This window comes from Schistocerca serialis, chromosome 4, assembly GCF_023864345.2.
Source record: "Schistocerca serialis cubense isolate TAMUIC-IGC-003099 chromosome 4, iqSchSeri2.2, whole genome shotgun sequence".
Taxonomy (NCBI): Eukaryota; Metazoa; Arthropoda; class Insecta; order Orthoptera; family Acrididae; genus Schistocerca; species Schistocerca serialis.
Genome location: NC_064641.1, coordinates 620781679 through 620797758, shown reverse-complemented (window position 1 = coordinate 620797758; position 16080 = coordinate 620781679). Strand labels below are relative to the sequence as shown.

Genomic DNA, 16080 nt, shown 5'->3' with positions numbered 1-16080 from the left:
AGATCCATACTAAGTCTTTTCCCTCTCAGCACAGACACAGATACACCCAAATGAATAAGCCAGCAACGAAAAAAGGTAGGAAGTACACAGAGACAGACGCGCTAGGACACACGAGAACCAAAAGGAACTAACTGTACGACCGCCCCCCTCGACATCCTCCAGTCGATCATTCCTTCTCGCCCCGCCCTTTCCCAGTATATCATATATATATATATATATATATATATATATATATATATATCTCCAAAGAGTCATAAAATAGGGACTTACGTATACGTATGTGACATTGGAAACTACAGAATGTGAAACTAGTGAGTAGCACTATCAGTTGACCGACAAGTCCGGCACATGTCGTAGGGTGATCAATATTTAAAAAAAGAGAAACATCCACCAAAAGGTGCGTACAACTTAAAAACACCATACAAAACAAGTCAAAATCTGCTTCAGTATAACGCTCCACGCATTTATCGTATAACCCGAATCATGTATTGCATGCTATTGAGAATGCTTAAAAAATATAAGGCACGAAAAACAATTATTTAAAAGTCCTTCATTCAGTAGCGAAGATAGTCTTCCACAAAGAAAATTTCGAAATGACAATACTGTAAATGATATCAGTTTGCACATTGGACATTCAAATATCTGTTGTTCATTTTTCATTTTTGTTTCCATTTTATTCTATGTAACCTTAGCCCAGAAAAATGGTAAAAGTAAAATTCCTGTAAATTTATTTTGTTTCTTCGATAAATCAACTTGTAGAGACAATGATCTTATGTCTCCGGTCTAAGACCCGCAGATGTTAAGTGTTTGGAACGAGAAGGTTTTAAAGAATTATATGTTTACATGAACCACTATTTTCATGAACTTGTTCCGTCTAATTGGGCTGTACTTTTCTTTTAGCTGCGTGAGTGTTCTGCGCCACTTTTTGACAGCGACTATGTTCAAAACAGAGTTGTGTCAATTTACGAGAGATTTTCTGTTTTAAGTGTTCCTGTGTAAGGAAGTTCAGTTTAGCTTTGCAGTTATTTCCTGCCCGTATCCGTCCAGCAGATCAATATTGCAGTCTACTGTTCCGTGCTTTTTCGAATATTTAAATGCCTGCGTATGTCTCCTTCTTACAAAACCGTCACATAAAGAAAATTTTGTTCTCAAAAATGTGTTCAAATGTGTGTGAATTCCTAAGGAACCAAACTGCTTAGGTCATCGGTCCCTAGACTTACACACTATTTAACCTAACTTAAACTAACTTATGCCAAGAACAACACAGACACCCATGCCCGAGGGAGGACTCGAACCTCCGGCGGGAGCGGCCGCGCAGTCCGTGACAGGACGCCTCAAACCACGAGGCCACTCCGCGTGACATTTTGCTCTCAATTTACAAGAAAATTCTAATGTTCTATTACTTTAAGTACTTACTTCTGTAAAAGATAATTATGGAGGCCGTCGTAGAACGCATCAGTGCCGATAAAATGCTGCATCATTCTGACGATCGAACCACCTGTCAGAAACACACATTGATAGATTTTTGTTCATTCGGAACTTGCATTACTATTTTAAATAGAGTTTTAAAATAAAGAAAAAGGAACAAACGAAATAAAAGTTGTTTAGCACCATCATAAGAAATATGAATCCATAAACTAATCTGCAATTAAATTTTTACTGACATCGACGGACCATATACCTTACAGACACAATTATTTATTTCCAGGTCTGTAATATGAATGTTGTAATTAGGTAATATTAATGTGTTTATCCTCAGAACTACGAATATACACTAAAGCAGTGCAGCAGGTGTCCTCAATGACGTCACATCACTCGTCTACAGACCTGCAGCCGGAGACACAACCACTAAAATACGCTCATGCGCTGGTGCAGCTGCTTTCAAAGTTGACAGTACACTGCCCGACAGAAAAAGCTAAGCACCCGGAAAGGAAGACGGGAATTATGCCTCACCAGTTGAGAGGGTATGTGATGTTATTTCAGTGGTTACAATACCAGGTCAAATTTTCAAACAATTGGCAGTACGAATCCCCTTATGAGTATGGCATCGCAGCCTTCTGCCGTGGATGCATGCAGTGATTTGACTGGGAACGGTGTAAAGCCGTTGTATCCACTCCTAAGGCAAGCTGGTCTATAACGGCTGTAACTGGTCCTTTATATCCCAGACACTGGCACTGGTACGGAGTTTACGTCCGAGCTGGTCCCTCATGTTCTATAGGAGACGGATCTGTCGATTTAACTGTCTATGGGAGTACCTCAGCGTCACGAAGACAGTTCATAGAGACCGTGTGTTTGACAAGCATTGTCCTGTTAACGAATGGCATCGCGATACTGCCATATGAGATGTAACACATGAGGATGGAAGACATCCGTAACGAATCCTGCTGTCAGAGTTCTCTCAAACACTACCAGACATGACCTGAAGTCACATCCGATGGCTCCCTATCCCATGATGCCAGGAGAAATACCGCTGTGCCTCTCCAAAACATTGGACGAATGTGACTTCTTTCCAAATCGCCGCCCTACTCGCAGACAGTGGTCAAGAGGGGTAGTGCAGAACTGGGATTCATCGCTGAACATAATGCAGTGCCATTCACCAACAGTCCGTGCCTCCCGGTCATGGTACCGTTCCAAATACAGCCGTTTGTATTGTGCTATTAACTGCAGCCTACACATGTCACTAATTCCCTAATACGACTTCAACTAGTCTTCGACCGTTGGTGTGGGACGGCACAGAATGTAGGAGGGAGTCCACTACTTTTTCTCTTATTGGAGGTACAGATATGATGGGCTTACGATGTGCCTGGTGCGCAATAACGCGATCCTCCCTTGTAGTGGTCAAATGTGGTCGATCGGAGCCTTGCGCGCGAGTATGCCTACTTTCATGTTCTCACACATTCACATCCGAATGTCCTGCAAATCTGGATACTGTACGACTCGGCCAGCCGGCCAAATAGAGACACACAATGAGGTCCCTTCAAAACTGTGCTGATAACGCTGCCTTACACGAGTTTGTGGCAGGGCGACTAGGGAAAGAGAAAACGCAGCTGTAGAAGAGAACGCTCTTCAACAAATCATCCGTGTCCTACACAGTGATCACTCATCAACTGACACTGTTCATACGCCTTAAATTCTCCACCAGGCACGGTAACAACGATGAATACAAACAACACTAACGCAGTCTGGTGGCCATTCTACCTGTCACAGAGAACTGCTGCTCTAACTATTAAATGAAGTTTTCTGATAAATAAAATTATCTACAATGACAAACTATCATCCACGGCTGTATAGAAAGGCATCGAAATGTGTAAGCATGGGGATAATTTTAACTGAAAAGAAGAAGCCACGAAACTTAGTGGTATATTCACAGCGACGCTGCAAAATCGACAGATAAGATTTATCCTTGACAGGCGAGAATCTATAGTTAAGTTTTATGTCTGACAAGGATTATTTTTACTGATAACGTGTAAAGTAGACTACGCCCATTTACATAGTATTTAAGCCACTCTCCACGTCCGACTCATCGGTCGACAAGAGTCACTATCTCCAGGAGTTCCTTTGTAGACGTCCAGCGCAGCCCTGGATGAAACATCAGGTACGGAAAAGGTTCTTGGATAATGGTCATACAGTCCGGAAGACTCACCAGGAAATCCTTCAATGTATGGTGTTGTTATTAGCTGAAGCGCGGCCTGAATCAAGGAGAACGCCCCTGGTCGAGGAAGAAGCCAAGCATTCCGTAGCTACAGCGCGGAATGGCTAAAAAGCCTAAAAGAACAAATTTTGAGAGTGCTCTGAAATTGTCGCAGACCTACATCGAGGAAAGAAGGCAGATCCAATGGAACTTCGACTCTAAGTTTTATCAGAAGTTCTAAATTCAGCGTTTAGACCAGGCGAAAATAGTTTTGCAGCGGCAGCTTTTTCGTAGTAACTGATCAGCAGATGTGACTCTCAAAGTGATTTAAACCAATCTGCAGTTATTATTAATCAACAGTTCTGTGCAAGATGAAGGTGTCGATAGATGGGGGAAGTACTAACCCAAAAAACGGACCTCTTGCCTTATTTGAGGGGCAATAAATCGTATTGTTTCCAAGCATTCTGAAGTGTTTGGTTTTATTTTGACTTCTTAAGCTTCACATCTTTGAACTCATATCCCAGGATCTTCCTCTTTTCTGAAATAACCGAGGAATTTGGGAAGAGTAACCTGGATGTTAACAGGTGACTGATAACGTTGTATGTTTCCACTCCAGTGCTCGAAACCTGGAATATATCTGATTGTTATTGGAGGGCCACAGGACATGATATTGCAAATCATACATGTGATTTTCCTACCTGGTCTCATTAGTCATTGTGAACCTCGTGTCCCTTAACAAAAACTGACGAGCTAAAGTAAATGTTACAGACTTGATCTGGGACTGTGATCAATTGTCCATTCACCAAAAGTGGTGAAATTATACGTCGCGTTGAAGAATCAATATGTCGCAAAAATCTGAAGTGTGCGTATTGCGCCACGGACGCTCTTTCAAAATTACGCGCACTTACTGAAAGGAATAACATCATTACCAACAAACAATAAATAAAGAGTAATTGTAATAACACAGATGCTAACTGGTAAAAAATACCTAAGTAAAGGCGAATACCTTTATAATAGATGTTGATGCCAGCATCCTCGCTGGTGATGGGTGCTGCAGAAGGATCTTCATCGTAGGCAATCGCTTGCCTAAGCAAGGTTGAAACCACGAACGCTTCATCGATTCGCCACGTGGGCTCCAACTGATAATAAATGAGAGAGCCTATCAGTGAGACAACCAAAGGCACAGTAAAATGGATAGTATCTACGCTGTTAAAGTATTTGTATTCTGTTAATCGACTCTTTCCTTTTGTATTGCTTCCTTGATACACCTGTGACAATATGAAATGAAAATTACATTCGATCCCTCGGACTTAACTTGTACAAGGACAAGATCGCTTACAATTTGCGAAGTTTATATGGCATGAGCATTTTTCAGCTCAATCACGTCATAATAAGTAAATTAGAACGTTATGGCTCAGACACAGCAGTAAAACAGATAATGTAGCTTTTTAACAGGGAACACAACGTGTCGCTGCGTACATCCAATATATTAAACTACCAAAAGTCTTTCATGGTATCTCCCTAGGTTGTATTTTAGACCCATTGCCCCTTCTTGTGCATGTATTTTTTGTTTGCAGATAACTATTGAGATAAATAGCAAGTAAAACGTAGTTTTTAAAAGAGCTACAAACGAAAATGTAATGGACGTTGTCAAATGATAATAGGAAATTCAGCACCATTAAGCTTTAAAAATTTCATTACATTCGGTGCTGAACCTGGTATATGCATCAAATAAAAGGATGTGGGTTGACAGAGTTAAATTACAGAGATTACAGACTGATCATCAATTCCGCTGGGAGTAGCATTTAAGAGAGCTGCTAAATCGTATAAATAGCTCAGTACTTGTAATGTAGACGTCATGGAGGTAAGTTATGAAAAGTTTAAAAAGCTAGCACACTTTGCTTATTTTCGTTCCATGTCATGTGTCACATTTTAGGGCAACTTTTCTAGTCAATTTAGTTTTTCGAATTAATTTTCATGTGGATTCAAAAACGTTCTGCAAAAACATGTTCAAGGAATTAAGTATACTAAGCACAGATTCTCAGAGTATATATTACTTAATGAAATTTGATGTATACAGAAAGGTCCGTTGATCGCGACCGGGCCAAATTTCTCACGAAATGTGTGTCAAACGAAAAACCTACAGAGAACGAAACTTGTCTAGCTTGAAGGGGGAAACCAGATGCGCTATGGCTGGCCCGCTAGATGGCGCTGCCATAGGTCAAACGGATCTCAACTGCGTTTTTTTTTTTTTTTTTAAATAGGATCCCCCATTTTTATTACATATTCGTGTAGTACGTAAAGAAATATGAATGTTTTAGTTGGACCACTATTTTCGCTTTGTGACAGATGGCGCTGTAATAGTCACAAACATATGGCTCACGATTTTAGAAGAACAGTTGGTAACAGGTAGGTTTTTTAAAATAAAATACAGAACGTAGGTACGTTTGAACATTTTATTTCGGTTGTTCCAATGTGATTCATGTACCTTTCTGAACTTATCATTTCTGAGAACGCATGCTGTTACAGCGTGATTACCTGTAAACACCACATTAATGCAATAAATGCTCAAAAGGATGTCCGTCAACCTCAATGCATTTGGCAATACGTGTAACGACATTCGTCTCAACAGCGAGTAGTTCTCCTTCCGTAATGTTAGCACATGCACTGACAATGCGCAGACGCATGTTGTCAGGCGTTGTCGGTGGATCACGATAGCATATATATTCTTCAACTTTCCCCACAGAAAGAAATCCGGGGACGGTGCTTCGACGACCAATCCACCTGTCATGAAATATGCTATTCAGTACCGCTTCAGCCGCACGCGAGCTATGTGCCGGACATCCATCATATTGGAAGTACATCGCCATTCTGTCATGCAGTGAAACATCTTGTAGTAACATCGGTAGAACATTACGTAGGAAATCAGCATACATTGTACGATTTAGATTGCCATAGCTAAAATGGGGGCCAATATCCTTCCTCCCATAATGCCGCACCATAAATTAACCCGCGAAGGTCGCTGATGTTCCACTTGTCGCAGCCATCGTAGATTTTCCGTTGCCCAATAGTGCATATTATGCCGGTTTACGTTACCGCTGTTGGTGAATGACGTTTCGTCGCTAAATAGAACGCGTGCAAAAAATCTGTCATCGTCTCGTAATTTCTGTACACGACATTCAAAGTCGTCGCCATGCAATTCCTGGTGCATAGAAATATGGTGCGGGTGCAACCCATGTTGATGTAGCATTCTCAACACCGACGTTTTTGAGATTCCCGATTCTCGCCCAATTTGTCTGCTACTGATGTGCGGATTAGCCGCGACAACAGCTAAAACACCTACTTGGGCATCATCATTTGTTGCAGGTCGTGGTTGACGTTTCACATGTGGCTGAACACTTCCTGTTTCCTTAAATAGCGTAACTATTCGGCGAACGGTCCAGACACTTGGATGATGTCGTCCAGAATACCGAGCAGTATACATAGCACACGCCCGTTGGGCATTTTGATCATAATAGCGCTTCATCAACATGACGACATTTTCCGCAATTGGTAAACGGTCCATTTTAACACGTATAATGTATCACGAAGCAATGTTACGTGATACCACGTACTTATACGTTAGTGACTATTACAGTGCCATCTGTCACAAAGCGAAAAAAGTGGTCCAACTAAAGCATTCATATTTCTTTACGTACTACACGAATATGTAATAAAAATGGGGGTTCCTATTTTAAAAAACGCAGTTGATATCCGTTTGACCTATGGCAGCGCCATCTAGCGGGCGAACCATAGCGCCATCTGGTTTCCCCCGTTAAGCTAGACAAGTTTCGTTCTTTGTAGTTTTTTCGTTTGATGCTTATTTCGTGAGATATTTGGCCCGGTCACTATCAATGGACCACCCTGTATATCTGTTAGTAGGTACCGCACGTTAGCTTTTATGGTGGTCAGATATTTATTGTTCGAGCTTCCTAAGACAAACGTGTCTGAGGCGATGCCTCGACTCTAGCTCAAACTTATTTTTTAATCTGTGCTCTCGGAAGAAAGAAATTTTTCAAAATGTCAACAACGTGTGTTTTACCTTAGAAAATCTGAACAGTCCCTGTAATGTAGGATAACTGATTTCATTCGATGTACTAACACCGTTTCAATTTGCGTTGTCCACGTCTGTATGAGAAATATCGTCATGCAAAGTATAATATCAAGAGCACATCCCACGAGTAATTGTACATTACTCTTGTGGTCTAGCATAGTGTGACTTATTGTATTACTGAATAAGGTCATTCGCATCATTTTTTATCGAGGTTTGACTTGGGCTTTCCAAGTCTACCCCCGTCCTTGAAAAATTAATTAAAATAGTAAACAGAGAAATAACATATGAAATTCATTAAAGCTTCATGAAAATGTTTGTGGGATTTTTTTCATTATATTACCTCTCAAACGTCGTATAAATTGTATAATGTGACCAGTGATTACTAATGAGTGGTATCAGTATTCGAATCATCGCCTCATCCATAACCCTTCTTCCTTAGCGCGAACGCTAACCACTTGACCATAATGGCGTCTTACAGCCTGCATCTTCGCATCAGTTACACAATAGACGCGTAAAACCTCTCTTGCGATTTTCTCGGTATTGCCAGAGAGGTGCAACTTACTTCTTGCACATTATGTTGTTTTAATGGCCTACTAAAGGTGCACAAAGTCCGAAGTAAATCCGTCATCTCAATGTCGTGGCGTCACCTTGTAGATTTCTTGCTGATCTGCGTATTTAGCACCACATGCCAGCTGTATAAAGGGCTGTTGCTCTATCGATTGCTCAGAGTTATCGTTCCGTCATCTTTTATACAACATAGGTTTGTGGCATTTCCAGTATAAACGAAATATTCTTTTCACTCACAATGAACTCTATCTTCCCGCCGTAACAGAGCGTATTGCACTAACGATACTGTAACAAGAAATTGACAACAGACTGACCTCATTTCTAAATCTACGTGTCAGCATTAGCAGTGTAGCAAATCGGTTCACCTTTCAAACCCTGCAATCTTTCTTCCTCACTAACACAGATTCTCGTGATCCATTCCATATCCGAGACCTCAGTAGTCATTAGACATCGAACATGGTCAGGTGATTGGGCGTCACTAGTGTCACACGTTTGTACGCGAGATTTCCACACTCCTAAACATCCCTAGATCCTCTATATCCGGTGTGATAGTGAAGTGGAAGCGTGACACTTACAGCACAATAGCAAGTTAAGTCGAAACGTGAAGGGACACGTACAGCCAAAACCGTACTTACCGACCTCGTCCGATGACTGACAGAGACCGCCGACAGTTAAAGAGGCACCTGATTGAACGTATGCCTGCGAGAGTGGAAGCTGTCATCAAGGCTAAGGATGAGCCAACACCATATTGAATTCCAGCATTACCGATGGAGGGCGCCACAGACTTGTAAGTCATTTTCAGTCAGGTGTCCGGATACTTTTGATCACATAGTGTATTTTTTCATTCTGGTTCGTCTAAGATGTACAACCTAGTTACATATGAGTGAGAAAAAGTCACGGGAAGGGCTGTCACATTTCTTATAACTATGATAATTGAAGTTATTATTAGCAGCTGAGAAAAAACAGTTGCTGATATTAACTGCATTATCATCGCCTATCAATATCATATTTATGATAAAACATAATTGAAGCTATTATTAGCAACTGAGGAAAATGGCTGCAGATGTTAACAATATCTGATCAAAAGTATCCGGACACCACTGTATTCAGTGGAACTGACCATTGGATCTCACGAGCAGTTGGTCCGTCGCATAAAAAGGAGGCGGGAGTAGCAGAATGTGTCGCTAGAGAGAACTCAGTGGCGCAACTAGCCATTGGATGTCACCTTAATAACAAATTCACCAAGGACTTTTAAACCCATCGAAAGCTGTCCATGTCTACTGCCGGTGGTGTGATTGCGAATTGGAAACGAGAAGAAACGACACAGTTAAAGTGAGACCAGGCAGACGTCTTATATTGGTGGACAGGAATCTTCGAACTTCGAGGATGGTGTTTGTAAAAAATCACATGGAATCAGCTCAATCGTGTATTCCAAAGTACTACCAGCAATCCATCTAGCACAATGACTGCGTGTAGGGAGTTTAAAAGAATGGGGTGAACTGGTCGAACAGCTCCTTATAAGCCACGCATTTGTGTAGTTAACGCTATGCCGCGCTTGAGGTTGCATGAAGAGACTCGCCAATGAACAGTGGATTAATGGAAACGAGTTATTTTGAGTGATGAATCACCTACACTCTGTGGAAATCCAATTGGAGGACTTGGGATTAGCGAATGTCTTGTGAACGTTACTGGCAACATGTGTAGTACCAACAGCTAAGTCCGGAATGGGTGGTGTTTTTCGTGTTTAGAATGCGGTCCCTTTATTGCGCTTAGGAAAACGCTAAATGCGAAAAAATATGAATACATTTTACAGCAATGCGTACTGCGCACAGTAGAGGAACAGTCCGGAAACGATCGTTTCTCTCAGTATGTCACCGTGCCCAGTCATAAAACAGCATCAGTGAGACAATGGTTTGTGGGGCAGTGGGATTCCTGAAATGGACTGACGTCTTCAGAGCCCCAACCTGGATCCAATCTAAAACCTCTGAGATGTGCATCGGCTCCGTTCTGGGTCCCAGCGTCCATCATCACTTTCTCCACTTCCACTCTTGAGGAAGAATGGCCATCCATTCTCCCACAGACATTTAGACAAATCATTAAAAGAGTCCCACGCACAGTCCATGTCGTCATAAAGGCGAAGGGTGAATATATTCCATATTTCCACTGGTAGGTGTCCGGATGCTTTTGATTAGATAATGCGTATTTATTCAGTAAGGTCTGAGACACGCAAAGCTCGTAATAGGCTACTTGTCTTAATGTACGTATCACCGACATAAAGGCACACCTTTAGTTTTTTGCTGAGAAGAAACTGTAACATGAACCATTTTTGTTGCCAACTTACGAGTGCAGAAGCAAAGCTTTCGAAGAACGTGGCTAAACCTTCACTAAGCCAAAGCACGGACCACCAGTTGGGGCTGACCAGGTCACCGAACCACTGATGAGCCACCTCGTGCTGGATGGAGGTCAGCACCCGTTCCTTAGTCGCCTCCGAGGTGTAGTTGTCCAGGGCCAGCAGGAACTGCTGACTGTACAAATAATTTAATGGTAGTCAAGACACTGCTGAGGCAAACGTAAAGTATGTGTACTTGAAAACATGATGCTTAGGTACTAGGCATTTTTTCATAGCCACATTACATAGTACTGCGTACTGCTCTGGTGCAACACCTCTCAAGCAAAAAGAGTGTTTAAGTGGCAAAGAAGGCAGTAGAATGTATAGCAGGCCTTTGTAAAACCGTATGTCCTGTACAACACTTTTCAAGAAAGTGAGTGTAACGACAGTCCCATCACTGTTCACTCTATACAAAAGAAAATCAGGAGAGCTGCATATATAGGCAGTCATTTCATTATTATAATTCATGTAAAAAATGGTTGACAAAGATGCATCATAGCTGTATATATAGCTTACAAAAATTCTTCAGGAATGTTATGCAAAATTTACTTACTATGATTATGCAAAAGAAAAACCTCACATTCTAACTTTTACTCTTTGTTATATTTGTATATATATCAGTCTCTTTTTATTTATCTCTGTTGTTGTGTTACAATATTATGATATGTTTTATTGCGTATTATTACTTTTTACTATCACACCGAGCGAGGTGGCGCATAATGTTAGCTCACTGGACTTGCATTCGGCAGGAAGACGGTTGAATCCCGCATCCGGGCATCCAGATTTAGGTTTTCCGTGACTTCCCTAAATCACTCCAGGTACATGCTGGGATGGTTCCTCTGAAAGGGCACGGCCGACTTCCTTCCCCATCCTTCCCTAATCCGATGAGACCGATGACCTCGCTGTCTGGTCTGCTTCCCGAAAACAACCAACCAACCAACCCTAAATCGCTCCAGGCAAATGCCGGGCTGGTTCCTTTGAAAGGGCACGGCTGACTTCCTTCCCCGTCCTTCCCTACCTAACCTGATGAGACCGATGACCTTGCTGTCTGGTCTCCTCCCCCAAAAACAACCCCAACGCCCAACTATCACAACATGAATAGCATGTCAAATGCTCGATGATGGCAAAAAAGAATTTAAAAATTTTTAATTTTTATTCTAACTTCGAGGCTTGAGCAGTTGGATTGCGGTGGTATCTCGTCGGTCGCTCATAGTTAAAAGCATTCGGACAATAGCTTCACGAAATATGTAGTTCGCAGTAGAGTTAAAGTTACCTGCCCTGAAGCTTGTCTCTTTGAAGATAGATCACTGGTTCCGACTAGAGCTAAATAAGAATGACAGAACCGTTTGTCAATTAACCTGCGCAAGTAAATGAATAATCTGTAAAGATGAAAACGTTGTTTCACAAAATTTTTTCATAATCATATTACCACCATCGTCAGTAAATAACGAGTCATTCAGTTCAAAAATTCGTATCATGCAGATGACTTGTTGCCCTTGACTTCAACACGTAAGTTTCAATTATATTTTCATGAAATGTACGAGCTAGACAAAAAAATTTAATTCGCTATGAAAATTAAATAAACTAATAATCCGCTAGTACAAAGAGGACAACGCAAGATCTCCGGTTGTTTAGCCCACGTCAATTCTAAACCCCTGTTTTTCTTATGATAGCGAAAGTAACTTAACTGGAAAGTTTGCGGGCGGCAGCTATTACCATCAGACTGAGTGTGACCGTTGAGTACAGAGTAATGGCAACTGGCGTCAAATCTGTTTTTGCGTCACTGTCTCTACACCATTCTCAAATAACAAAATTTATTTATAAGATGAAACTTTGATAGCTGGCTCACTACAGCGGTAAAATTTAAAAGTACAACTGAAATTAATTTATGCGTCAGCAAAAATATTTCGTTTGATGCAATTCTTGTAATATAAATAAATAGGACTAATATACCACCAAGAAACGTTAAAATTAATTTACAAGGTAACAAAACTTATACTGCACAACTCACACCAATACCGAAGAAAGGAAATAGGATTAATCTGCTGAATTACGGTCGAATACTGCTAAAGTCGATTTGCGATGGGATTTTATAACATATACTGTGTTCGAATATTATGGGTTACCTCGAAATGAACGATTTATTAACAAATAGCCTACACGGGTTCAGAAAACATCGTTCTTGTGAAACTTAAATAGCTCTTTATTCTCACGGAGTAATGAACGCTATCGACAAGGGATGTCAAATTGATTCCATGTTTTTAGATTTCCAAAAGGCTTTTCACACCGTTCTTCACAAGCGACTTCCAATCAAATTGCGTGCCTTCTGAGTATAGTCTCAGTTGTGTGGCTGGAATCGTGATTTCCTGTTAGAAAGGTTACAGTTCGTAGTAAGTCATCGAGTAAAACAGAAGTAATATCTGGCGTTCCCCGAGGAAGTGTCGTAGGTCCTCTGCTGTTGCTGTTCCTGGTATAGATAAACGGCGTAGGAGACAATGTGAGCAGCCCTCGTAGGTTGTTTGCAGATGATGCTGTAATTTACCGTCTTATAAAGTCATCAGGTGATCAAAACAAATTGCAAAACGATTTAGACAAAATATCTGTATGGTGCGAAAAGAGGCAATTGACTCTAAATAATGAAAAGCGTGAAGTCATCCACACGAGTACTACAACGAATTCCTAAATTTCGGTTACAGGACATATCACACAAATCTAAAGGATGTAAATTCAACTAAATACTTGGGGATTACAACTATGAGTAACTTAAATTGGAACCATCGCATAGATAATGTAGTGGCGAAAGCAAACCAAAGACTGCGTTTTATTGATAGAACACTTAGAAAATGCAACAGGTCTACTAAAGAGACTGCTTGCACTACGCTTGTCCTCCCTCTTCTGGAGTATTGATGTGCGGTGTGGGACCACCATCAGATAGGACGGACGGAGGACATCGAGAAAATTCAAAGAAGGGCAGCTCGTTTTGTACTGTCGCAAAATAGGGGAGATAGTGGCGCGGACATGGTGCACGAATTGGGGTGGCCGTTATTAAAGCAAAGGCAGATTCTTATCATGAAATTTGATTCACCAACTTTGTCCTCAGAGAGTGAAAATATTTTGTTGACGCCATTTACATACGGAGGAAAGATCATAATAATAATATAAGAGATATCAGAGCAAGCACGGAAAGATTTATGTGTTCGTCCTTCCCGCGCGCTGTTCGAGAGTCTACGGTAGAGAAATGGCTGGAAAGTGGTTCGATGAACTCTCTGTCGGACACTTAGTAGTGAATTTCAGAGTAATCATGTAGATGTAGACGAGAATGAAGTTTGCGACTTTATTTTATTTGCTTCTATTTCAGGTGATGACAGGAAAATTGTATGTAAGGGATTTTGGAAAACAATCAAGGTTGAATATATGAAGTCTTCACGGGTTGTCAGCCGAGTAGCATCGTCGTCTCGTAACAACTTTTCGATGGAATGCGTCTCCATCATCTTCGCATGAAGACGACGATGCTACTCGGCTGACAACCCGTGAAGACTTCATGTATGAAATTCCCCGAGAAAGCCTGCACTCGCGTACAATCAAGGTCGACTTCTGGATGGCTAGGTGGTTCAGTCACTGCTCGTCGTAGGGTTTTTGTCTATGACTTATCAGTTGTTTAAACTTTCACAATGTGAAAAATATCGCGTTGCACGGTGGTTGGTAGTCCACGTCCAACAGGCTGGGCAAGTCCCTTCAAAGGGCGGAGAAAGGCGAAGGCATCTCCAACAGAACCAAACCTGTGGTAATCAAACCCACGGTTATGGGTGTCACTGACCGTATCTGCCTGAAATCAGATCTTCAGCATTAATAATCGTCACTTTATTCTATAACTTCTAATCATCACTTGCCACATGTTCCTTTCCTCACCGACTCTGTGGCGTACCTCATTTCTTGTCTTATTAGTCCATTTAATTTACATTTCTGTCTCTAGCCAATTGCGATTTTTGATACTAGCAGCCTTCTTTTAAGGAGGAATGCTCTGTTTGATAGTGCTAGTCTATTTCTTGTGCCCTTCTCCTCATCTGCCAAGTGTTATTTCGCTTCCAAGGTTGCAGAATTCTTTTACTGGGTCTATTGCGTGATCCGCACTTCAGATGTTAAGTTTGTGAGAAACGTAATTTCTGCTGTTCCTCAATACATTCGTCTTTCTTTAATACACTTTTAGTCCATATTCTGTGTTCAGTTCATTCCATTAAACAGACTCCGTAATTTTACCCATTATCATAGAGGACAGCAATGACATTTGCTAAGCTCATCACTGCTCCTTTCTTTTATTTTCTTCATTGCTTCTTCGTTAAACAGGTTGAAGAGCAGAACAGAGAGACTGCATCCTCGCCTTATTCTCTTTTTCAAACCGAGCGCTACTCTTTTGGCCTTCCATTATCATTGATCCCTCTTGGTTCTCGTACATGTTTTATCGTTGTATATTATCTGTCTTTACCTACAATTTATACCTATTTCTCTGTAAATTCATCTTGCAGCATTTGACGTTCTCGATTGCTTTTTCCGTCAGCTAATTCTGGGAATGTGTCTTGTCCTCATTATCAAGCGGAACGTCAGAACTGTCTATGTGGTGGATTTACTATTTATAAACCCAAACTGATCATCGTCTAACACATTTTCAGTTTCTTTAATCCTCTGTGTATCATTATGGCCAGCAAACCGGGTGCAATAGATGTCAAGCTGACTGTACGATAGTTCTCGCGTTGATCTGCCCTAGTTGTCTTTGAAAATGTGTGGATGGTATTCTTCCATAAGTCCGATGCTATGTCATCCGTATCACAGTTTCAACACACTAACTTGGAAAATTTTTGGTTGCACCTTCACGAATTATTTGAGAAATTCTGAAGGAATGTTATTTGCACTTTCTGTATTGTCTGATCATAATTCTCACACATCTCTCACTCTAACTCTGGAATCCTTGTTCTCTTTATCTCGATAGCCATTTCATATACATTATCAGACAGTTCTTCGTCTCTGTAGGCGTCCTTAGTACACTGCTTTGACAAATCAGTTCTCTCCTCTCGGTTTAAGAATGGTATTCCTCTTGCTCTCTTAATGTTGACGCCTTACCTTTTACGTTCTCCAAAAGTTATTTTGTCCTTTCTGTGTGCTGAATCTGTCCGTGCAACGACAGTTTTCATTTAGATTTCTTCACATATTTCCTGTAGCCAATTTTCTTTTGCACCCCCGTACTTCCTTTTAGTTGCATTTCTAAATGATTTCCACTGAAGTGACAAAAGTTATGCGACAGCAATATGTACATATACAGATGGCGGTAGTATCGCATACACATGGCATAAAAGGTCAATGCATTGGCGGAGCTGTCATTTGTAGTGAGGCGATACCTGTGAAAAG

General features: G+C 41.1%; 1 protein-coding gene across 1 annotated transcript in view; it reads right to left on the bottom strand.

Annotated features, from left to right (window-relative positions):
* Positions 1-16080, bottom strand: part of LOC126474640 (aminopeptidase N-like) — a 196818-nt gene that overhangs the window by 129291 nt on the left and 51447 nt on the right. Inside the window, exons 7-9 of the mRNA XM_050102118.1 lie at positions 10633-10816; positions 4638-4770; positions 1417-1498 (exon numbers count right to left, since the gene is read on the bottom strand). Coding sequence (XP_049958075.1) covers positions 1417-1498; positions 4638-4770; positions 10633-10816 — 399 coding nt within the window. The remainder of the gene's footprint in view (positions 1-1416; positions 1499-4637; positions 4771-10632; positions 10817-16080) is intronic.